At 43.1% G+C, this 24,796-nt stretch overlaps 2 protein-coding genes across 3 annotated transcripts in view; one reads left to right on the top strand and one right to left on the bottom strand.

Moving 5' to 3' along the window:
- PLEKHA3 (pleckstrin homology domain containing A3) overlaps window positions 1–13,110 on the bottom strand; it is a 32,887-nt gene extending 19,777 nt beyond the window's left edge. Inside the window, exons 1-3 of one of the 2 annotated variants that reach the window (XM_060256968.1) lie at window positions 12,955–13,110; window positions 11,235–11,582; window positions 1,491–1,607 (exon numbers count right to left, since the gene is read on the bottom strand). In XM_060256968.1, coding sequence (XP_060112951.1) covers window positions 1,491–1,607; window positions 11,235–11,274 — 157 coding nt within the window. In that variant the 5' untranslated portion in view covers window positions 11,275–11,582; window positions 12,955–13,110. Of the gene's footprint in view, window positions 1–1,490; window positions 1,608–11,234; window positions 11,583–12,461; window positions 12,519–12,954 lie in introns of those variants that run through there. The other variant, XM_060256969.1, reaches the window with a different exon arrangement.
- A 120-nt stretch (window positions 13,111–13,230) lies between these two features.
- On the top strand, window positions 13,231–22,943 carry FKBP7 (FKBP prolyl isomerase 7). Its single transcript, XM_060256970.1, has 4 exons — window positions 13,231–13,481; window positions 16,049–16,200; window positions 20,636–20,769; window positions 22,359–22,943. Exons 1-4 carry the CDS (start codon window positions 13,261–13,263, stop codon window positions 22,518–22,520), a joined length of 669 nt encoding a protein of 222 aa, XP_060112953.1. The 5' UTR covers window positions 13,231–13,260; the 3' UTR covers window positions 22,521–22,943.
- The last annotated feature ends 1,853 nt before the right edge of the window (window positions 22,944–24,796 follow it).

Here is a 24,796-nt window from a genome sequence, read left to right as displayed (position 1 = left end):
AGATGGCAACCATTCTGTTGGCAGCTTCCAATCCTCTTCTTTCTCTCTCTCTCTCTTTCCCCACTCCCCCGCCCCACAGAATTTCCCAATGCCCCCCACCCAAAATTTTCTGGCTACACCCCTGCATAAGAGAAGCCCTGTTGGATCAGGTTAGTGGCCCAACTAGTCCAACACTCTGTGTCACACAGTGGTCAAAACCCAGGTGCCATCAGGAGGTTCACCAGGAGGGCCAGAACTCCAGAACCCCTTCCGCTGTTGCCTCCTCAAGCACTTTGCCAAAGTGAGAAATGCCAAGAAGCAGCACAGATTTGGAAACCTTGGATTAAGTGTGAAATAATGGTGATATCAGGGGGCGTAGCCTAATATGAAAATGAGTCCCTGTTGGGTTTTTTCTACCAAAAAAGCCCCGTACCTATGTATCCTCTGAAACTTGTAGATAGCTTAAAACTTTGAAATTTGTGTTAGTTGTCTGCGTACCACAAATTACTAAAAGCTGACTGGTTTGATGGGCAGAATGAACTTTACACAGGGCTTCCCCTGAATTTATTTGTTTTGAGTATTTATATACTGCCTCTCCAGAGGCCTACTCAGAGTGGTTTAAAAATAAAAACAATACCATAACACTATATATCATTAACATAAAAATAAAGAAATGCATTAAAAAGCTATCTGAAATGAGATGGCGGTGTAAAAACAGCACACAGTGCCTGTATGGCAAGTGCCAGGTGAGATTCAATGCAGAGGGCATATGCCCTGATCTGGATAGCCCAGGCAAGCCCAGTCTCATCAGATCTTGGAAACTAAGTAGGGCCAACCCTAACAAGTATTTGGAAGGGAGACCTCCAGAGAATACTAAGATCAGGAAGCAGAGGCAGGCTCTCAAGCCACTTCTCTGAACATCCTCCATGACCTAGTAGGAACTCAGTCTGATGAAATCTGCTTAAGAGCATATGAAAGTTTACATTCTGAATAAAACTTAGTTGGTCTTAAAGGTGCACTTGTCTACTGCTTTGTTCTAGTAGGAACTGACAGAGGTCGCCATGACTTCCAGAAACAGGCACATACACACACAAACACGGAAGGAAGGAAGGAAGGAAGGAAGGAAGGAAGGAAGGAAGGAAGGAAGGAAGGAAGGAAGGAAGGAAGGAAGGAAGGAAGGAAGGAAGGAAGGAAGGAAGGAAGGAAGGAAGGAAGGAAGGAAGGAAGCATTGCAAAGCTGAGGTGCCATCACTGAAAGTGCCCTGTCTCTAGTTGCCTCACTTCAGAAGGCAAGGACACAGAGACCAGAGCTTAGGAGGCAGATCTCAGTTAACATGCTGGATAGCACAGAAAAAGATGGTCCATCAGTTAGCGCAGAATGCTCCTGAGCTGAATATTGTGACATGCAAATACATTTCACCTATGTTATATCAACTGCACTGGATGTCTGCCTGTTTCCAGGCCCAGTTCAAAGAGATGATATATAACAAGTTTCTGATTACTGGATTTACCTTTAATTTCACACACTGCCATCTTTATACTTCCTTTACTGCCCTTGCAGACGTCATCCTGTGAATCATAGTAAGACAATATCCCATTATCTAGAACAAACCAGCGAGGCTGCCAACCTGGGAGAGAACCAGAAAGAGCAGAAAGCAACATCAGTCTTGTTCTGTTTCATTACAAATATAATCACACATAAACAGTAGCATTATTGAGGTCTTCATTGAAAGGCAGGGCCAACGTTTATTCAAAAAAACTTTCGGAAACAAAATAGAGCTACTTTTAAAAATATATACAGTTAATGATAATCTTATTTATATAATGTACACTCAGTAAACTATAATTTCTAGGTCTAAATAGGGTTACCACCTCCAAGTTGGGAAATAGCTGAGGATTTGAGGTCAAAGCCTGTGAAGCAGAGTTTGGGGAGGGAAAGGACCTCAGCAGGGTTCAATGCCATGGAGTTCACCCTCTAAAGCAGCCATTTTCTCCAGGGGTAGTAATAATAAGTACAACTGGAACCGGTGTGAAGATAAACAATATAAGATAACCACTGGAAGCAATGAAACTTTCACGAAAAGCATGTAAATATGCGTATTAAGTGAGATTAAACAAAAACAAAACTAAGGAACACTGAACATTCTTGAAATTTCCCCCACAAAGTCTCTCAACCGTCACAAAGAATGAAAGCCTCTTCAAAAAGGACTTAGTGAAGACGTGGGTGAAGTCTTTTAATTTCTTAGTGTTCCACTCGTGATGGTATGGAGAGAATAAGGAACCGCTTTTAAAAGGACTCCTCACAGCTTCAATAGTTAGTTCTTCCTCAGCCTCTTTCTCCTGACGTTACACAGAGCCGCAGCTCTACTCTTTACTACATGGATCCTCGCATGCTCTAATTTGCTGCTCCATATTTACATGCTTTGTGTGAAAGTTGCATTGCCTCCAGTAGTTATCTTATATTGTTTATTTTCTCCAGGGGAACTATCTCTGTCATCTGGAGGTCAGCTATAATTCCTGGAGATCTCCAGACCCCATCTACACACTGACAACCCTACCCTTTGACTACTCTGGTAAACATTTACACAACAAAGCTGGAGTCCAGTGGCACCTGTTAAGACCAACAAATTTTTATTCTGGGAATATATAAGCTTTCGTGGGCATGCACACTTCTTCAGGTCCTTAAACAAATCTTCAACTACTTAAACAATACTAGAAACACCTAACCGATAAAAGACAAAGATGTCCACCAAGCTTATTTTGTGGGTTTGACAAGACTTTGCCATTAACTTTTAAATACAAAGCTCTGTCAAGGAAAATTAACACCCATAAGTGTCTGGCACAGTGATCTCCAACTCAGGAAACCTCATGAAGGAATAACTGCTGTTAGTCTTTAAGGTACTATCAGACCCCTACATTATTTTGCTTCTACAGACTAATATGACAATCCACTTGTAATATTCCCATTCACCAATAGTTCTTAGGAGCTGCTGAAGCAGAATATGTAAGTACTTTTCAAGAACTAATCTCATAAGATTAATACCTCAGTGTCAGAGGCTTCCCCAGTCAGTAATGTATTTGTCTGAAGGGAAACTCTGTAAATCTATTATAAGTACAGTCTGACTAATATTACCCTCTTCAAGAACACAGCAAGGAGCAAGGTTATGAGGCAGGCCAATTACAACGAAAGACTACCCTCCATTGTCATGAGGAAGCCCAACCTTGTGACCAGGAACTGTTACCAACGTCCATGGAGGGCCTGGAGTTCTCTTGGAATTATAACTGAACTCCAAACTAAAGAGATTGTTTCCTATGGAGGAAATGGCAGCTTCGAAGGGTGGAGACACACTACACTAAATAATGTGTTTTGCCACTGGATTTTTACTCTGTAAGAAGAGCAAAAATCCACTTACAAAACACATTATTTAATATAGCATGAACACACCCTACAGAATTACATCCCTGCTATGTTTCCCCCCTAAACTCCAGCCTGGTCAGGTACTGTCTCCAAATCTCCAGGAATTTCTGAAACCAGAGTAGGCAATTCCAAGAATGCAACTTTCTTCCAATTTCAGCTGCCTTCTTTATCTGAAATTATTTTTTCACACAGACTCATCCTGCCTCTATCCTTGTAACATGGAATGTCAAAAACAGCACAACCAGAGCTTAAAGGGATTCACGGCGCTATCCTGAACAGAGTTACACTCTTCTAAATCCGCTGAAGTCAATGGGCTTAGAAGGCTGTAACTCTACTAAAGGACTGCGTTATAAACTACCAGCATGAAACAAGGGCATCTGATCTGCTTTCCAAACATTTTAAAGGAAATCGGATAAAGAAGATATAGGTCAAGATAGCAAGACAAAGCGACCCGAGAAAGATTCATAGGTTTAGAAAAGACCGGCTCCATTATGTAACTGTATGGCAGAAATCTGAGCTTGGTTCAAACAGAGAAGAATAGGAGCAGAGCCTTGTGGAATCAAACAAAGCCCATGTCTCTGCAGTTAAAGAAAACCTGATTAAGCATTGTTCTGGCGGTGCGGAAACCTTTTCAATGTGGCAAAAAGGACACAATATATTTTGCTATCCTCTGGGATGACCCTATAAAGAAAATGAGCAAGGATAAAAAGTGCTCGTGAATTTGTAGAAACCAATTTCAGTGATTCATTTTACACATCTTTTATTACCTTTCTAAAAATTAAGCAAGAGTGCAAATTCGTATATTTCAGCAAGCAAGTCCTTTCTCCATTTTAAAAATGAAATGGCCCTCAAGTCATCTTATTTAAAATGGTATATCATATAATTTCATCATCTAGCTTTTGTACGCCCAGTCCCTGCTGCAGTCAGAGATTCTTAATGAAGGTCAAAAACCCTAATATAACTCGTGAGCCATTCACTAAATATTTCCATAAGATTTTTATGCTCACAAATTAATAGTGTTACAGATTCATAATCCATGCACATCAGTAGGAAGTGGGCACAAAAGCTTTATTCATTTACTGTATTTTTTTCCAGAAATACAACCTATTTTTAATTAAAAATTGACAAGCTCAGAAAGTTAACAGATTAGTTTTTAACTTCTCAAACATAATTCCTTTTTTAAAATCACTGACTTAATTTTTCTACTTTATTTATACTTCCCCTTTCTCTCCAAGTGGGACCCACAGAGACTTATATTGTTCTCCACTGCTCCATTTTATCCTCACATCAACCATGAGAGACTATAGATCAGGGTGGGTAGCCATGTCTGTCTGTCTGTCTGTAGTAGAAAAGAATAAGAGTCCAGTAGCGCCTTAAAGACCAAGAAAACTTGTGACAGAGTATGAGCTTTTGTGAGTCATTGCTCACTTCTTCAGACAGGAGGCTATGTTTGGCTGAGAGTACATGGCTGACCCAAGAGCAAACAACTAACTACCACGGCAGAGGTGGGAGTCAAACCTGAGATTCCCAGATCTACTACCTACAAAACAGAGATTTGTCTGGTATCCTGAGAATAATAGGTATTTTCCAATTTCCAACTTCCCGCTAATTCTAACCACATCGATCAGTCATTTCTCCCCCTAATAGTATCAACCAGTATTTTAGACTGTACTGATTGATCTGATATAACAAACTGAAGTTCCTAAGTATAATTATCCATTCAGAACTTTATATGGCTTGCAGGAAGTGATGTATGCTTACTTCCTGAAGGTCTCGTACTGTCAGTCAGGTCCCCTCTTGTCTACTCCCTCCATTTCATTCACTCACATTTTTCTGATAGCTATCATCACTGTCTCTTCTCAACTCTTTTCAACAATCTCGGAAGTTTGCAAACTGCACTGCTACCCACATCCTCTTTCGGCAAAATAGTGTCTTCCTTGTCTCTCTCTCAAATGACATGAAGTAGGCATGATCATTATACACACAAGAAAACTGTTTTTGCAGGTGGTGATTGCTTAATCCACAACAAAAGAATCATCTCTCCTGTGATCCAGAACATACATGCTCAGAGACTCTCTGTAATTCAGCACTCTCAGCGAATAAAATGGGACTTACTTCTGGGTAGATCTGCTTACAATTGCTTCCTGCATCTATTTACATTCTTCATAATTTGGCATGGTTCCAGAACTGCCCAACTTCTGCCCAGCATTAGTGTCAAGGAAGTAATCCCTGCCCACCCCATTTCCCAAAATATCACGTGACACTGTATGGGAAATAAAATAATACTGAGAACAAAAAATTAGAATTGTTCCCCTTTAACATTCAGAAAATCCCTCAAAACCAAACTGCTCCTCCTAGCCCTGTCTTCCCTCCTCCTTCAATGAGGCCCTTTCCTTTTTATCTGTCGTCAATCATACTTTGCATTATCTTTACGTGCACACTTGTTTACTCCACTGAGTCTCTGAATTTGAAGTCAAAGAAGCCACAAGTAAATTATAATGCAAATACAGGGCAACTATACAGCAGTGAATCAGAGAGATACACAGACATGTTTGGTTTTGGGTTGTATGTAATTTTGCGTTTTATATAACTTTGTATAGTAACAAATGGGAACAGAGACAGACAAAGCTGGCCATGAATAATAAAGCAGACGGGCAGAGCTCTAAGTGGCTGGCTATGTCTAAAGCTCAAAGTAGATGTGATGGGGACAGCCACACTGGTTCTGTTTATGTCTGTCCTTTTCATGTCTAAAACTAGATGGGTGGGGTGAGCCTCCATTTTACAATGAAATGCGCTCACAAATGAGAGTCTGAACTTTGCCCTTCCTTACATAAGAACATAAGAGAAGCCATGTTGAATCAGGTCAATGGCCCATCCAGTCCAACACCCTGTGCCACACAGTGGCCAAAAAACCCAAGTGCCATCAGGAGGTCCACCAGTGGGGTTAGAAGCCCTCCCACTGTTCCCCCCCAAGCACCAAGAATACAGAGCATCACTGCCCTAGAGAGTTTCAACAATACGCTGTGGCTAATAGCCACTGATGGACCTCTGCTTCATATGCTAATCCAATCCCCTCTTGAAGCTGTCTATGCTTGCAGCCACCACCACCTCCTGTGGCAGTGAATTCCATGTTTTAATCGCCCTTTGGATGAAGAAGTACTTCCTTTTATCCATTCTAACCCAACTGCTCAGCAATTTCATTGAATGTCTATGAGTTCTCACATTGTGAGAAAGGGAGAAAAGTACCTCTTTCTCTACCTTCTCCATCCCATGCATAATCTTGTAAACCTTTGTACTCCTTGTACTCTGTGACAGACTGGGTGCCATTTTATGGCCTGCCAAGTTTCCACTCTAGGTAAACTGGGCTGAGGAGAAAAGTGCTCCCAACAACAAACTGTGGTGAGAACAAGGCTCAGCTCCTTTCACCCACATACACATTTTCCTTTAAAAAAACCACACAGCCAGTCAATGCTTTAGATGTGAGCAAGGTAGGGACACGAACCAACATGATCACCCTGCCATATCCAACAGCTCTAACTTACCCTCATAAAATGGCAACCTCTTGCTCTGATTACGTAAAATGAAACCCCAACCACTCAGTCTGGGAATTTTAGCCACTCTACAAACTTTCCAAATTCAAGAACATTTCCAAAGGAAATAAGATTTAAACAAGGCTGGGGGGGGGGTATAATAAAAGAAGAGGACAAGTTCCAGAATAATATACCTAATGATAAAATAGACAGACACAGCCAGTTCAGAGGGCAGGTTAAACATTTCTTAAAAGGGTCGCTGTGCATATAGACATATTCTGCAGCCAAAAATGGAATCCAAACATTTTTTCTACATGGAGACTTCAATCCCTCAGCATCCTTCCTCGCGCCAAACAGCTTTCGATATGCTACTAACTTAAAAGCAGCTAAAATTGCTACTAGGTGCACATTACTAAACCATCCAAAATACCACATGGCAAGGACAATCAAGAGTGCATTTCACATCTTTATACACTCCCAGAAAATGGTCTGGTGTTACTAGGGTCACCAGGTCTGTCAGAAACACCAGTGGGAGAGATGGTGAGGGACGTTCTGGGAGCTGGAAGCATTGTTGTGCAACATGCCTACACCACCTGAAGTGATGTCATGTGACGTACCTATGTCACCCAGAAGTGACGTGGGCACACTGGTGACATGGGGGGGGGGGGAGAATAGCGCCTTAGTTTTAGGACAAAACTCTATTGTTAAAAGCAGCCTCAAACCATAGAGTTTTGTCCAAAAAAGTTTCAATGGAGCAAAACTCTATGGTAAAATCAGCCTCAAACCACAGAGCTTTGTCTAAAAACCAGAGTGTCACCACCAATATGCCTTCATCACTTCCAGGTGACTCAGGCAAGTCACGTTTACTTCTGGTGATGTCACTGTTTGGGGAGGGAATTTCCTCCCCTTAACCAGTTGGTCGATGGCAGGCAGGAGCCCGCAAAACCAGGGGGCTAATTGCCCCCATACTGTTACCATGAATCTCAGCCCAAATACTACCGTCTTGACAGGAGACTGAGATATGGGTGTGGTTCAGCAGCAGAACAACCAGTTGGCATGCAGAAGTCCTAGGTTCAATTCCTGGCATCTCCAGTAAGAAGACTTAGGTAGTTGGCTTTATGAAAGAATTCTAGTTAAGAGGTGGGAGAGCCGCTGCCCATTTTAAAGGCTGTTTTCGTGAGATTGCCTGAGAGTCCCATTAAACTGGCACTAGCTTCTCAAAGGAAACATGGGGTATCTGTGGAATACATTCCATGATGCTGTAAGACAAGGAATTGTTCGCTCATCGCATAAAAGAAGCGTTCCTCCTTACAGGTTTAACATGCAACGTCCAAATTCATCCTACCTTTGCTAATTCATCAGCAGTTGGGAGCGGTCCATATATACGCTGACTGTATCACTTACTCTTTTCACTGGATCTTGTTTTCACTCCCGCTTTGCAATGTTATATAATACACCTATGTTCTGGAAAACTGGGCTATGTTCTTAGCTCTCTTCATAAAAACTCCCCCTCATCCTTCTGTTGTTTGTAGCTCTGTGTATATATATCTCAGCCAACTCAATATAACAGTTCATGCATCTGCCAAAATGCACGGACAGCTCTGATGTTTTGAGTGCAGCAGAATCACAAGATGATGCCACTAGTGTTTACATTTGTGAGGTTGCGAATAAGATGCTAGATAGGAGGTACCGTATTTCTCTAAATAACATGTTGACAACCACAAGGTGATGCATTCTCCATCATTAAACAGGATTTTGGACCTGCCTGCTATTTTCAATTTAGGATTTCTGCTGCCTCTTTATATTTCCTAACACTCATTGCAGCCTGAAAAACCATCTACAAGGCTCCCACAACTTGCTGTTTAGAACGTGCACACCATAGCAGCGGCCACCTGTTTCTCACATATATAAATATTTCCCAATATTTTGTTTTTATTTTATTGCATAAAGCTATGCTAAAAGAAGCTCTGCCTCAGTATAACAATCTTGTATAATCCCCAGAAACCACCTGCATCTGAACATCAAAAGTTACAATTTCAAATTATAAATATTATAAATTATAAATATTATAAACAGGATAATTTCTAACTGGAATAGAATGACTCAGAGAGCTCTATTCCTACTTGTGTCTAATGAAGAGATTTTTGACTCTTGGAAGCTTATACCCTGAAGCAAGAGAGCCAATTTGGTGTAGTGGTTAACACTGATAGGCTCTAATCTGGAGAACCAGGTTCAATTCTCCACTCCTCCATCTGAAGCCAGCTGGTGACCTTGGGTTAGTCACAGCTCTCTGGGCTACAAAAATAAACCTAGCTTGCCATAAAAAGAGCTAGAGTTCTAGGCTGCCAGACAATCCTTGGAGCTCCTGGCTATATTATATCCACTCCCATATGATAATTATTATTATACCCTAGAAATTTGTTGGTTTCTAAGGTGCTACTGGACTTGAATTTAACTGTACAAATAGGATTTAGCTGTACAAATAGGATTTAACTGTACAAATAGGATGTCTCCTATTCACAGTGTAGTATACCTGTTGTAGTCTACAAATTTATCCCAAAACAAGAAGCAGAACTTTAAAAGAAGTAGTATCTAAGATCCATAGCATATCCTTTAAAATTAGAAACTGAATTTTTTTTTTTTTTAAAGTCTAAGCTAAACATAAGTTTGGAGAAAGAAACGCTTAAAAGTACATACTTTGGGTGCGGAAGGCATTTAAATACATATATTATACTTACTTCCTGTCAAACCTAAAGACATAATTTATAAAAGACACCTTTTATAACTTAGTTATCCTACAAAATTGTACTTTCTGGCATATCCGTGGAACTTAAAAGTATGTGTCTTCATTTTCTGTGAGAAAACGGCAAACATACCCAGTATGCAAGAAAGAGCTGTAAACTCCTATGCCATATATTACCATAGGATAATTACCTTAATGTTTACCATCTAAGAGGGAAGGAAAAATAAAATTTGAAGGTAGAGAACAAATTCTGAAGCATTACTTGTACAGAAACTCTTACAGAAACACCATAGAACAAGTCTGAATTCAGCAGCACCTTAAGAACAGCAGTTTTATTCCAGATATGAGCTTTCATGTGACTGCACGCTTCCTCAGATACAGTGAAACATAATTTTCCCCCAGTCACCATGGCTAGTAGCCACTGATAGCCACTCCTCCATTAATCTAATACCCTTTTAAATCTGTTTATCCCTATGGCAATCACTACATCCTCTGATAGCAAATTTCACACTTTTAATCCCTCTCTGTATAAAACAGTATTTCCTTTTGTCCGTCCTAAATCTACTATCCATCAGTTTCATTGGATACCCTCAAGCTCCAGTGTTTTGGGAGAGGGAGAAAAAGCTCTTTGTTTATTCTCTACACATCAAATAGCAGCAGCGATTCAGTAGCAGCTTAATCCAAAGCAACAAATCCCACAGTGTTAAAAGCAAATTTGGGCGGGGAAAATCTCAAAAAAAAAGAAAAGAAAAAGATTCACCATCTGTTTGCTCAGTGGTATAGCGTAGGTCACTTTATACAGTTTTCTTAAGAATATCAATCTCGAGGGCAACTGAGTTTGGCTTAATTGCCCTCAATTAAGATAGGACCCCTTCAGCAGACCCGAAATGTCTTTTCTCATTACTCATCCCAAACAAAGTTTCCTATTTGGCAAAAACACCCACAAGGGCCCACGTTCAGGGATGGAACCATGAGACGTAACAGAGAACCTCTGACTCAGACGGAGGCTCTGAAATGTTTTCCACACTACAAAGCCTAGCTATTTCTATCCGCAGAACCTGTGGAAGAATGAGAATGGAGAAATACAACCCTATGGGCTTTTGAGGCATAGGCAGAAATAGGCCATATTTGCTAAATCCTGCAGTATGCTTTAAGCACTTGTCTCTAAATTTCCCAGTCCATTCAAGCACAATTTTTTTTTCTCCTGAGAAACCACCGGGCCCCATTGTTTTAAAAGACCTCAAAAGGAAGCTGGGCGAGGCCATGGGTCAGAGCATGTGTTTTTCCAGGCACAAGGTGCCAGCTTCAATCCTCTCCCCTCATCTTCCACTAAAAAGAGGCAATAGATGAGCTTAAGAACCTGCGATCCTGCAAGGCTACGGCCAACCAGAGCAGCCAAGTAGTGACCTTGAAAAACCGATGGTTTGACTCCGAGTAAGGTTAAGGCGGCATCAAAGCACGTGGCCAAGGGACCTCTCCGGCATCTCTTTTCTGTGCTGCTGAGGTTCACCTGAGCCACCCACCTCTCCCAGGCGCCCAGGTGTGCCCCTCGCGTCCTCCCTACCTGTGATATAATTGGTCCACTTGTACAGAACTCCTTCCATAGTTCAAAGCAACGGCGGCGGCTCGCGCAGCATCCTGGTCTCCCTCTCCCTCCTTCTCCTCCTCCTCCAGGGAAAGAGCAGCAGAGACCAAGGGGGCTCCTCGCGTCGCCTCTTCCCTCCCGCGCTCCGAAGCAGCAGCTGCACCAGCAAGCCCCTATGGACATTGACAGCTGAGCGGCTTAGCTCGGGGAACGGAAGCGGCAGCAGCTTTGGGATCCGGCCGGCTCTGGAGATGATGCCCGGTATGGCTTCTGGGCACGTGCAATAGCAGCAGCGGAGTCATTCATCGCCTATGCGCATCCCAGCCGCTGGGGGGAAAGAAAGCGATTACCAAAAAAGAAAAGGCAAGTCTTTGCATCGGCTCCGATTCCTTCCCTCCACTCCGCACCGCTAGCCTCTTTCTTTCCTCTTCTCCTTCCCCTTTCCCACCCCCTCCTTCTCGGGCTTTTGCGTTTGGTGCCATTGACCCTGACGTCTCATTTACTTCCTGGATGAAAGGGGCTGGTTTAAAAAAAAAAAAACAGGGAAGGGGAAAAAATGTGCGCACGCACAGTTTGCAAGTCCCAAAAACTCGAGAGGAAGTCGTAATGCACCCGCGCGTGCGTACACGCGCGAAGGGGCTGCTTAAAAAATATTACTCTGGATGTAATTGCAACCCCCCAACCTGCGCATAACCCCGATCTGTAGCTATCCGACACACCCTCCCCCCCCCCCCCCATGACGCCTCTCTATAACCTGCAGCTCTGCTCGTTTGCTGGAGATTTATTAACCGTGCCATGCTAAACGGTTACGCATTTGACTGCAAGGGATTTAGAAGGGGTTTGACCCGGTTTGTTGCAAATGCGCCGCTTTGAATAGATTGGGATTTAATCCCAAGCATTGGGAAGGGAATCAGGCTGCTGCGGCATTTGAACGCCCTGCATTCTTCCCGACCTGGACACGAGAGAATAGATTTCAGGGAAACTATTAAGTGGTAGCGCTGGACGACACTAGCGCGGAGTTCGTGGGGGAAAGAGCTGTCCTGAATTTTCCTCCAAACGGGACAAATTCTTCGCTTTCACTGCAAATTTCAAAAGGAGGAGAAGCGTACCCAGCGGGTAGGAAACTGCAATCCTGCTGCCGCCCCCCGCCCCGCCAGCCACCATCACCACCCCGCTTACTGTTGCCAAATCCAATTCTAGAAATACCTAAGGACTTTGGAGGTGGAACCAGAGGCAAACTTGCGACAAGCATCAATGAACTCCAAAGGGAGTTCTGGCCATCCAATTTAAAGGGACCGCACACCTTTTAAACGCCTTCCCTCCACTGGAAATAATGAAGGACAAGAGCACCTTTTGGGGCTCATAGAATAGGACCCCTGGTCCAATCCTTTTGAAACTTGGGAGGGTGTTTTGAGGAGAGGCATCAGATGCTATGCTGCAAATATGGTGCCTCTGCCTCAAAAAACAGTCCCTCCCCAGAGCTGCAGATACCCGTGGACCAATTCTCTAATATATGCTACAGAAATCGGTCTCCGTAGGGAATAATGGAGTGCCCAACAGTTATTTCCCTCTCCCTCGCTTTCTGATGACCCTGAGGGGCGGGAGAGGGCCTCCAAACCGAGGGATCCCCTGCCCCCACCAGGGAATTGGCAACCCTAGCCCCGCTGCCCACTCCCAAGGTGTAAATAAGGACAGAGACCTGCAGACTTAGCTTGAAACTGAGCAGCTCTGCAAGAATCCACCTGGGGGAGGGGAGTCAAGGAGGGACAGGCAGAAAGACAGGAGTAAAAAGCGGAAGAAACCAGCCAGCCTTGCTCATAAGGCCGACGCAAGGCAACACCTCTGGCTTTATTTTGGGCCACGCCCCCTTGGTGACGTCAAACAATGGCAGTGCCACGCAGCCCCGGGAGAAGTGAGGGGCGCGTTCTGACGTTGCTCTTGCACACTTTGGTTGCTGCTGCCTCCTTTGCGGAGCTCGTTCGGTGGTTCGAGTCGAGATTAGAAGATGCGTTTCGGGGCGGTGGCGCTGGGCCTTTCCCTGCAGGCTTTCGCTTTTCTGGCTCTGCCGGCGAGCGGGCTGCAGAAAGAAGGCGCCTCTGCGGACGACGTTCAAATCGAAGTCGTGCACGTCCCCCAAGAGTGTCAGCAAAAAAGCAAGAAGGGCGATCTACTGAATGCCCACTACGACGGCTACTTGGCCAGTGATAAGTCCAAGTTTTATTGCAGGTGAGTGGGGGAGGCACTGTGCTCTCCCGCCCCGCCCCCAAAGCACCCTATTCTCCTTTGCTGGTTTGCACCTCCATCTAACATACCCCTCCCCTCAATAATACATGGTTTGGCTCTTGTTTGATTTGTAAAGAACCAGGTAGCCTGGTTTCTGAAGTTAAGATATGTTGGCCCCCGGAGGGAAGGGGAGGATTTATGTACATTAGTTGTTGTATAATGGCATATGTGCAGGCGAGTAGCTGTGTTGGTCTGAAGCAGGGGTGGCCAAACTTGCTTAATGTAAGAACCGCATAGAATAAACGTCATATGTTCTAGAGCTGTAAGACATGAACGTCAAATGTTTGAGAGCCGGAAGAAAGGAAGGAAGGAAGGAAGAACAATAGAGAGGGAGAGGTGGAAAGAAAGCAACTTTAACTTTATATGCATTCGCCAAGCTGCTGACTGGCTTGGCTTAGAGAAGTGATTTTAAGAGAGAGATGCCTTCTCCAAGCCAGCCTATTGGGGGGGGGGGGAGGTTCGAGAGCCACACAATGCATGTGAAAGAACCACATGTGGCTCCTGAGCCACAACAATAGAGCAAAGTTGGAGTCCAGTGGCACTTTTAAGACCAATAATGGTTAATTCTGTGTAGAAGTTTTCATGTATAAACTTCCTGGCTTATCCCCACCTTCTATCAAGATTTAATCATTGTTGATTTCTGTTAGTGTATCTGGTGTATCTACGTCTTCATCCAAAGGGTGATTAACACATTGAATTCACTGCCACAGAAGGTGGTGGCGGCTACAAGCATAGCCTGCTTCAAGATGGGATTTGATAAGCATATGGAGCAGAGGTCCATCAGTGGCTATTAACCACAGCGTATTGTTGGAACTCTCTGGGGCCATGATGCTTTGTATTCTTGGTGCTTAGGAGGGGCAACAGCGTGAGGACTTCTAGTGTTCTGGCCCCACTGATGGACCTCCTGATGGCACCTGGGTTTTTTGGCCACTGTGTGACACAGAGTGTTGGACTGGATGGGCCATTGGCCTGATCCAACATGGCGGCTCTTATGTTCTTGTGGTGAGGAAGGGTGCTTACATATGGAAACTTAGGCCTAGAATTAAACTTTGTTGGTCTTAAAGGTACCATTGGACTTAAACTTTGTTTACATATATGTTATGAATGTACATCATGTGTTGTACTGTGGTCTGGCCTAGGGTTGCCAGCTCTGGACTGAGAAATTTCTGGAGACTTGGACATGGGGTTTGAGGAGGGGGTGATCCTCTAGCAGGGCATAGTTCCATGAACTTCATCCTTCAAAGCTGCCCTTTTCCCAAAGGGAACTGGTTTCTGTTGAATGGAAATTAGTTGTAATTCTTGGGAGACCTCCAGGCCTCACCTGGAGGCTGGCAACCCTATGTTTTCCCTCCCCTAAAGTGGCATGCAGAGTCTCATAACATAAGAGCTCTCTTCAAGGCAACCTAATTAACAATTGAGAGACCTCCTTTTGTGCTTTACAGTTAAGAAGTTGGTAGTTTGTAGAGCATCCCTAAAATCTGAACTTAGATTGTTCTGGAACAAGGCTTAACTCTATACAGAACACTATACCTGATCCCCTTGTCTGAAGTGTGTTTTTAGCACACCAAAGCTTACATTCTGAATAAAACTTGGTTGGTCTTAAAGGTATAGCTTGACTCCTGCTTTGTTCAAAGACTTAACTCTGTTGGCCTTAATTTGAGATATGGTGGCCTGCTAGGATTGTCAGTCCCCAGCCAGGGGCAGTAGATCCCCTGGGGGGAACAACTACCAGGCTCTCCTCACTGTCAGGGGATTGCCCCCCAAACAACAAAGAAGCTGGAAATAATGCAATATATCCATGTCACCCAGAAGTGACATCGGCAAATTGGGAGGTTGGGGAAGCTCTGGTTTTGGGGCAAAACTCTTTGATAGAATTAGCTTCAAACCACAAATTATTGCCCAAAAACCAGACACCCTCGATATGCCTGCATCACCTTCTTCCCTCCCCTGTCCTGGAGCATCCTGGTAAGTCTTTGCCAAGACTTTGCAACCCTGTGCCACACTGTTGGAATGGCTAGATTGTGTGATTGTGCCAGTACTGGTGTGGGAACTTGTGCATTGGAGCTGGTGCACTGGCAGATGCCCAGTGCCCTCGGTATGGCATTTTGTCTCATCAGAGAACTCATGCTGTGCCCAAGCCAGAAGGAGTAGTTAGTTGCTGACAGGGGTGAAATTCTAGCAGGAGCTCCTTTGTATATTAGGCCAGACACCCTTGATGTAGCCAATCCTCCAAGAGCTTACAAAAAAGAGGCTTGTAAACTCTTGGAGAATTGGCTACATTAGGGGGTATGGCCCAGTATGCAAAGGAGCTCCTGCTAGAATCCCACCCTTTGCTGGCAGCCCTTTATATGGTATCCTACAACCCAGACAGGCTATCATCTATTAATGAATAAGTGGGATCAGTTATTTCAAAAAACTCTTAATACATGTTCACCACAAATTATGCTGTGCCTACAGACTCTTTTGCCCTCTTTACAAGGCTGTTTTAAAATCTCAGTTTTTCTCTGTAGCCGGACACAAAACAAAGGTGACCCCAAATGGTTTGTTCTCGGCGTTGGGCAAGTCATCAAAGGATTAGATATCGCCATGCTGAATATGTGTCCTGGAGAGAAACGCAGAGTGATCATTCCTCCTTCGCTAGCATATGGGCAACAAGGATATGGTAAAACAAAGATGTGTATTTGGCTTTTCTGTATACTTTCAGCTACACCAGTAGACCCCAGTGTGTTGTCTGTGGGCTCCATAGTGCCATTGGACACTTCTGGCTCTGGCCGGATGTTTTTAGGAAGTGGGTGAGGCCAGATTGGACTTTTCCCAATAGAGCTGCAGACTTGCTGTGGAGATTTTTAAAAGTTGCATCGACAACAGCTGCCATCGCAGCACAAGGATCTTCATTGTGTTGGTGTTCACTTTAAAAGGAATCCCAACAGAGATTCTGCCTGAAATGTTAAAGACTTACAATTAGAATTATGCTTAACCTTACATTTTGTGGTTGGCTCCACCTCTTGCGGCAGCCATTTAATACTTGGCTCCACCTCCTGTGGCAGCCATTTTCTGGTTGCACCCACCACCCTGTCTCAGAATTCCAGTGATGCCCACAGGCTTGAAAACATTGGGGACCCCTGAGCATCACTATAGTAACAGGAGTTTCTAAACCCTGAGATCCTAGTAACAGAATTTTGTTTCCATTTAAACTCATCAGGAGAAGGTCTCCCTCCCCATTTCTGGCTCAGGCAACCCATTACTTTGCCACCAGCCCCAGCCCCTTTTTTCTGCTTCCTCCTGTCTGCACATTGCTAGAGTTTGCAAGTGAAGTTTTTGTGGGTCTTCACTCCCAAATTAGTTGTTTTAAAGAACAGTACATTTTTCTATAAACCTACAATATGAAGCCTCCATTATACTCATGGCTGGTCCCATTATGCAGGTTTGTCTGTCCACAAAAGAGCTAGCAGCTTGTTTTGCGATACAGGGATGATTTAGTCTCATGTATACTCTTTTGGTGTTAATTGGCCATAAGGACATTGTAAGGGTAGTTAAATAAAACAGGAGTCCAGGGGTACCTTAAAGATTACAAAGAGAAGCCAGTCTAGAACAAGATCTAATTAAAGAAAGTAATCTGTTTACTCACAGTGGGTTAGGGCCACCCCTGACTATTTTTAGGTGGGCAAAGTAGGATTAGCATAAAATCTTGTGCAAGATAAGCAGATAGAGCAGGAAGTTGCAGAAAGATATACAAGAGATTAGTACCTATATTGAGTAAGGAATACCTAGTTCCAGGTCCATTCACAGGGAGAGCAGAGGGAGCATATGCTCTTAACAGAAAACGGGAATGGTTCCAGGGTATAGTCAGAAGTCACATGACCAATCTTGCTTAAGCAAAGCCAGGCTGGATCTGGCCAGTGTTGTCTAGATGGGAAATCTCCTGGAATTGTATACAGGAGAAGGTAGAGAAAGAAGTACTTTTTTCCCTTTCTCACAATACAAGAGCTCATGGACTCTCTATGAAATTGCTGAGCAGTCAGGTTAGAACAGATAAAAGGAAGTACTTCTTCACCCAAAGGGTGATTAACACATGGAATTCACTGCCACAGGAGGCGGTGGTGGCTACAAGCATAGGCAGCTTCAAGAGGGGCTTGGATAAGCATATGGAGCAGAGGTCCATCAGTGGCTACTAGCCACAGCGTATTGTTGGAACTCTGTCTGGGGCAGTGATACTCTGTATTCTTGGTGGTTGGGGGGGCAACAGTGGGAGGGCTTTTAGTGTCCTGGCCCCACTGATGGATCTCTTGATGGCACCTGGTTTTTTTTGGCCACTGTGTGACACAGAGTGTTGGACTGGATGGGCCATTGGCCCTATCCAACATGGCTTCTCTCATGTTCTTATGCATGCATACTGCCATCAGAAAAGGAGATATAGACATGTAAATAGATAAATAACATACAGATTCTTATCTTGCTGCATTCCATTGTTCGTAGTGTTTTTCTTCCAGCTAAGGTTGCTTCCAGAATCAAAGCTGCACTGGGAGAAGAATGTTCAAACAATGCTATGTGTATAAAGAAGTCATAGCCCCCAGTTTGCAGGTCTTGAGCAAAGCTGTTAATGATAGGACTTTTTAGAGGACATTAATTCGTAGAGTTGCCATAAGTTGGAAGCAAGGTGATAGCAGTTAACATGCACCCATGTTGAGCGGTGAGGTTGTGGTAGTGTCCAACTGTCCTTGCACAAGTGTTCCATTTCTCTGTTTAAGACTTTCGCAGACTTTATATGTGATCGGGTGGACATGTGAATAAATATATTTGAGTTCTCCCTCTCCCATCAAATCTACAGCAGCCCTAAGTTTGAACCAGTGATGGTTTAAGTATGCAAGCACTGTATCTTTTTGACTTAGGCTGAATTAGTTTACCATTATTTCTTCAACCAAATTAACATGTCCTACAGTGCAGTCCCCTGCAGAGTTATGCCAGTTTAGGGTGAAGTAACTCAGTTTAGGATTCCATTATTAGTTGGACAACAGATATTCTCAAAGAGCAAGTTGAGCATTGCATGGTTACTGAACACTAATGCGCGGCTGTTTGTTCTAGGCTGCAACTGAAGAAGCCTTTTTTCCCCACCTACCGTATGCTTAAGCCTGCATGCTGGGCGAGATGGTGCTAGTTTTGAGTGTCAAGAATGCATGTTCCTTTCTAGGTCTTTACGTGTGTTTTCCTGTGGTATGTATAATTCTGAAAACTGCTCGCATCTTTTAGCTTACTACATTTTAAGAGCTTAGTGGTAGCAAAGTATGAGCCCTGTAGAATTAAACAGTATGTGTTCAGGTTTAAAACAAAACAACAGTTTGAAGAAAGAAATATTGTAGACCAGGCTTGGATGATTTGTAACTTGCCAGGCTAAGAATCCCATGAGACAACGCATAAGTGGTTTACCAGGAGTTCAGTAAATCTGACTTTTGTTACCCAATACGGACTTCAAAAACAAGGATCATGTCAGTCACCTGCTGGGCTTTTTTTGTAGAAAAAAAGGAGCTTATTTGTATATTAGGCCACACCCTGACATTATCATTGATTCACACGGGGCTTTTTTGCATGAAAAAGCCCAGCAGGGACTCATTTGCATATTAGGCCACACACCCTGACACCAAGCCAGCCGGAACTGCATTCCTGTGTGTTCCTGCTCAAAAAAAAAAGCTCTGGGCTACTTACTGTAAATGGTCGGTGTCAGCTCTGGGGATTACTGGTTATGCAGGAGCGTCTCAGATTGTATATAAAAGGCTATGTTGTATTTTTATCCACTCAAAAGACAATAACTATTTCCCGTTTGTTAATGAAGAAGATTAGAAAATGGGAAATATTTAATTAAAAAACAAAGGAGGCTGTTTCAACTTTCTGTTTTCAGTGCAGTTTATGGAAGCTCAAGAAAGAAGAATAAATTTCATAATTTTAGATGAGATGGCATATTAGAAATTTAAGTTTCGCACTTTAGAGATTAATGACGGACTAAAATTTTCTGTGTTAATGGCATGCAGCATGGCTTCAAGACCACTTTGGGGACTGACTTTGGAAAACTCACTAGTTCTTTCTTCGTTCCAAACTGCTGCTTTCTTTCTGAACCAAAGCCAAATTGAACCAAAGCCAAATTTTGATGTGTAGATTTGTTAACAGGATATTGTAGTACACTAAACATTAGTCTTTTTGGAAGCCCAGTTTCTTTGTTGAAACTTTAATTTAAAAAAAAAATTGACATTTTGAGACCCCTTTTTCCATACTCTTAAAAGGCATGTTTCAAGTTTTGCTTTCTCTTTTATTGAATGTGTGTTTTCCCTAGCCATTTTATGTTTAAGGAACAATAATTGCCTGATGTAATGGAATAAACTCAGAGCTATTTACTTTTTTTTCCTTTCTTTTTGATAACCATTAAACTTGGCTAGCAATATACGTAGAAGCATAGAGCTGGAAGGGATTTCAAGGGTCATCTAGTCCAACCCCCCTGGCACAATGTAGGAAATTCACAACTACCTCCCACCCACTTAAATTTCCCATGTAACCCGTGCTCTGTGCCCAGAGGAAAACAAAAAACTTCCAGGATCCCTGACCAATCTGGTCTGGAGGAAATTTCTTTCCTGACCCCAAAATGGCACTCAACAACCTGGAAATGTAAGAAAGGGCCACAAGATCCAAGCACTGGCTCATTCCTTTCCATCTTCGCTTTCATAATCTAAGTTCACAGAACCAGCATTGCTGTCAAATGGGCACATCGCCTCTGCTTAGAAACCTCCAAAGAAGGAGAGGCCACCACCTCCAGAGGAAGCCTGTTCTGCTGAGGAACCACTCTAACTGTCAGGAAGTTCTTCCTAATGTTTAGTTGAAAACTCTTTGATTTAATTTTAATATAATTAAAGCACAGTCCATTCAGAAATGTTCACGGAATAAAAGGGAGTTGGTCTTCTGCAAATATCTGCTACGATATTTAAAAGCCAAATGTATGTCTAACATAGAAGCTAGGAATAATATATATATATAATTAACACTAGCATTATCTATGTTTAAGGTTATCTGTGATCAGTGTAAAAGTCCCTGTAATGGTCTCATTACATTCTTAGAACCAGCAAAAATTCCACCGAATGCGACACTGATCTTCGAGATTGAACTGTATGCAGTAACTAAAGGACCACGAAGTGTTGAAGCTTTTACTCAAATAGACCTGGACAGTGACAAAAAACTCTCAAGAGATGAGGTAACGAGTTTTGTTGCCAACCACGTTAGTAAAATAACTTCTGTTCATCTTTATCTGTGTATCTTTCTTGAGTGTACACAGATCTGCAGATACCTAAACCTGCAACTAGGCCCACACTGAGAGAAAAGAGATTTTTCTCTGAACTTGGAAGACTCTCCGGGTTTGCAGAAAACTCTTAAAACTTCAAAAAAATGTTGGGGGGGGGGGTAAACTGCCCCCCCCCCCAAATAAACAAAAGTATTGCCTTTCTCTACGTAGTTCTCCTGAGGCGGCAAAGTTGCAGGCAGGCGGGAAGAGTTGCCGCTTTTGTTAAGATGAGCCGCTGAGGCAGCAAAGAGACCAGGAGGCAGAAGATGAGGGGGTGCAGGGGGCTGCCACTGCAGGGAGGCTGGGTGAGCAGCCAGCAGAGCTTCTGAGGCAGCGACTGTGGCTCAGTGGAAGAGCTTCTGCTTTCATGCCGAAGATCCGTGGTTCAATCCCTGGTGTCTTCTATTAAAAGGATCAGGCAGTAGGTGATTTGAAAGACCCCTGCCTGAGACCCTGGAGAACTAGTGCCACTCTGAGTAGAAACTCAGATGGTGAAGCTGTGAGGGGGGAGCTGAGCAAGCCTCCACTAATGCTGCCGGGGAGAGGGGAATGAATGGCAGCCAGCATAGCATGGAAGAGGCCAGTGAGGAGCTAGCAGAGATGCCAAAGCAGTGAAGCTGTGTGTGTGTGTGGGGGGGGGGGGTTATCAACAAGCTGCTGCTAAGGCCACTGAGGCCGGGGTGCAGGCAGGGGGCACAGGCAAGCCTCAGCTATTGCTGTAGGGAAGAGGCCAAGCACCAGACAGAGAGAGAAAGAGAATAATGGGGTGAGGGAGGCAGAAAAAAAGGAGTGATAGCAGACATGGGGGAGAGGGACAGAAAGGGGGGCAAGGAGGAAGAGAAAGACACTGAGAAAAGTGGAGGGAGAGAGAGGAATCAAAGATGGGGGGGAATACGAGGGCCGTTCCTCTAAGATTCCTGCTGGTCCCCACTTGTTTCTTTATAATTTGTCTCTAACCTTTTCTGACTGCCATACCATGGCAAAGGTAATTGAGAAATTAAGTTTAAAAGTAGCAGGCCTCACCTTCTCTTCCTCTTGTTATTCTAGAATAGTGAGACTGTCTTCCACAAACATGCACATACAACCCATTTCTCAAGAGAATTTTTGGCCTTCCTGAATGCCCCTGCTCCTCCTAGGTTAATTTTGAGAGCAGCATAGGATTCCTTTTCATTGTCTCACCCACAAAGAGTTCTCTTTATTATAACACCCTTGCTGATGGATTCCTTCCCAGCCACCATGAGCACAAGAGCCCTGTGGAAAAATCCATCAGTATGTGTGACAAAGGACAGTGTATACTTTTAATATAGTCCAGTTTTTAAACATACTTGATTGCAGCTGCTATTTAAATATAAGAAACATAACATTTCAAAAAATAGTGTTAAATATTTTATTGAGTTCCAGCTGTTTTAAATTAGTATTGCTGTATTATTTTCTTTTACTTTGCAAGTATAAAAATAAATTCTGTTATATTCGTCTGGTTACCTCCCACTTTATTCTTTCAGATAAATGATTATTTGAAGAGAGAATTTGAAAGAGATGGAAAGAAACGTGACCTGTCAGTTCATGAGACTATTTTGGTTGATATATTTAAAAAGAATGACCATGACGGAGATGGCTTCATATCTGCCAAAGAATACAACGTCTACCAACACGATGAACTATAACAGATGAGCGCTATGAGTTCTGTTCATTGCCTTATGGATGGGGAAGGAGCCCCAATTTAGCAGTTCCTCTTGAGTGGACATCTAGTTTCAGTGAGCTTGAGGGCTGCTTCCCTGTACGCTTCAGTGGAGCAAACATGGCCATAATCATAACCCACTGTCCCCTCCTTTGAAAACAATATGAAAGTTTGCTTAGGCAGAAGCCCTTAATGCACACCAGAGTGAAGGCGGAGCTGTGGATTATAGGCGGTTAGCGTTGCAGTCCAGTAAACAGCTGTGTCCTCTTCTGTCCAATTGACATCTCTGGGAATCATACACAACTTCTGCCTAGCTGCAACATTCCAAAATGTGTATCCTGTTTTTTGTACTTTTCATTGTGATTTTTATGTCTTTTTATCAAGAATAAAATTAGTTATATTTCAGTAATGGAGTTTGATAAATCGTGAAAATAAGAGTAGTCTGTATGCTTTGTGATTTATTTTTTTTTTAAATTCTGCTGTAAACTTTCATGGAACATGCAGGTACAAAAAAAGAGTTTGCTACCATGGTACTATAAGAGGATTCAGAGTATTAACAAAGGTTTGCCAGGTGCCCTACGCCACTTCCCTAAGGTGATATAGAAGGCAACTTTGAGAATGGTTTTGAGCAGAGAAACAGTGATGGAAAGGATTTTGACCCCTCCTTTGCTTGCCTTTCTTTTCTACAAGTGATTCCTCAGGCTCCTCCCTTTCTGTGCCCCAGATTCAACAAACTGGCAAACACATATAGTGAGATTTTGCTCTTTTCCAGGACTCTTTGTATGTCACACCTGTAAAGGTACCACTCTGTAGTGATGTGTGTTGTGCTGCTTCATTGCTTTTCCTAGCATTCCCTACTTCTTTTTCCTGCCACCAAAGGCTCTCATCTTAGACTTCTTAGTTGAACACAATGACATAGTTAGATTTGGTAAAATGACAGAGTGGTCACTCAGCATTGCTGGGGTGGCTCTGAGGTAAAAAGGAATCCTTTAAATAAAACAATGTTTTTCTCTTAAACATGAACACAGTTTATTTAGAAGTATAACAGCATAATGGTTTCAGTAAGGTCATAAGTTGTAATGGTTTCTCTAGAGTTTCTTAAATAGAATTAGCCACAGAGGCTTAATTTCTTGCCACTTAGGCTAATAATTTCAACAAACCTCTATTTACTAATTTGCCACTTAGACTAAAACTTCCACAAGGAACACAGATTCCTTAGACTCTCCACAGGTCCACTCAGCTCTCTTCCCACACACACTGAACACAACTCTCTCTCTCTGCAAACAAGCCAACTCTGCCCCCTTGGGTACAGCTGACACACTTCAATCACCCATCCAGGCCCCTTCTTACTTAAACTACAATCAGTATACATATAAAACATAAACACAAAGAAATAAAACATAAGATATTTATATATCAAAACACTACACATCTTAAATCCTTTTGGGGAAAATGCCATGTAGATTATAGATTTGGCATTAAGGAAGGGTGAGTTGCCACAACTGCTTTTCGTTCCCCTCCCCATTTTTTTAAGCTGTTTTTCTTAACATGTTGGGTTCCATCATACCATACATAGCATATAGTTAGCCCTGCATCAGGCTTTTGACTTAATTATAGGGAAAGAGTTAGGCAATTGCAGCAGCTTGACATTGCTTCACTTTGGGCATACTGTATACTTTTGCTGTGTTTCTTGTACATCAGCTTTCTCATTAAAACTGAAGCCATCTTATTCAGAAATATTCCACTGAAACCCTATTGAACTCAAAGGGTTTAGACTGGAATAACAATGCATACTTACATTGTGAGAGCTAGTATTTGTGGGGGGGGGCATTAATGAATGTGTGTAGTATGCAAAGAACATTTCACCCCCCCTGACTATTAAGCAATGTGCTATTAATGCAAAGGTCAGAAATCTCTGTACCTTTAATGCAGAGGGAAGTCATTATTGGCTTTGTACTTTGCACAGATCTGGCGTGCCTGATCTCTGATCTTTTTTTTTTTTAACCCTCCAAAGGAGACACATTTTAGTTTACAAAGTTACAGAAGCACAATGAAAACTGTCTAAAGTAGGGGTATGAAACACATGGCCCGGGGGCCGGATCAGGCCCCTGAGCAACTGGCTGTCATCTGCTTCCTTCTCCCTCTCTCTTGCTTCCTTCTGCATCACAGCTTGCTTTGCCAGGCTTGCTTAATTGCACAGGAGCTACAGAGCAAAGCCTCAATTTTCTCCATTGGCTGAGGCTCCTCCCTTGGGGAGGAAGG

The sequence above is a fragment of the Heteronotia binoei genome, chromosome 16 (assembly GCF_032191835.1).
Source record: "Heteronotia binoei isolate CCM8104 ecotype False Entrance Well chromosome 16, APGP_CSIRO_Hbin_v1, whole genome shotgun sequence".
Taxonomy (NCBI): domain Eukaryota; kingdom Metazoa; phylum Chordata; class Lepidosauria; order Squamata; family Gekkonidae; genus Heteronotia; species Heteronotia binoei.
The sequence above is the reverse complement of the archived record's forward strand: the minus strand, read 5'-3'. Positions and strand labels throughout refer to the sequence as shown.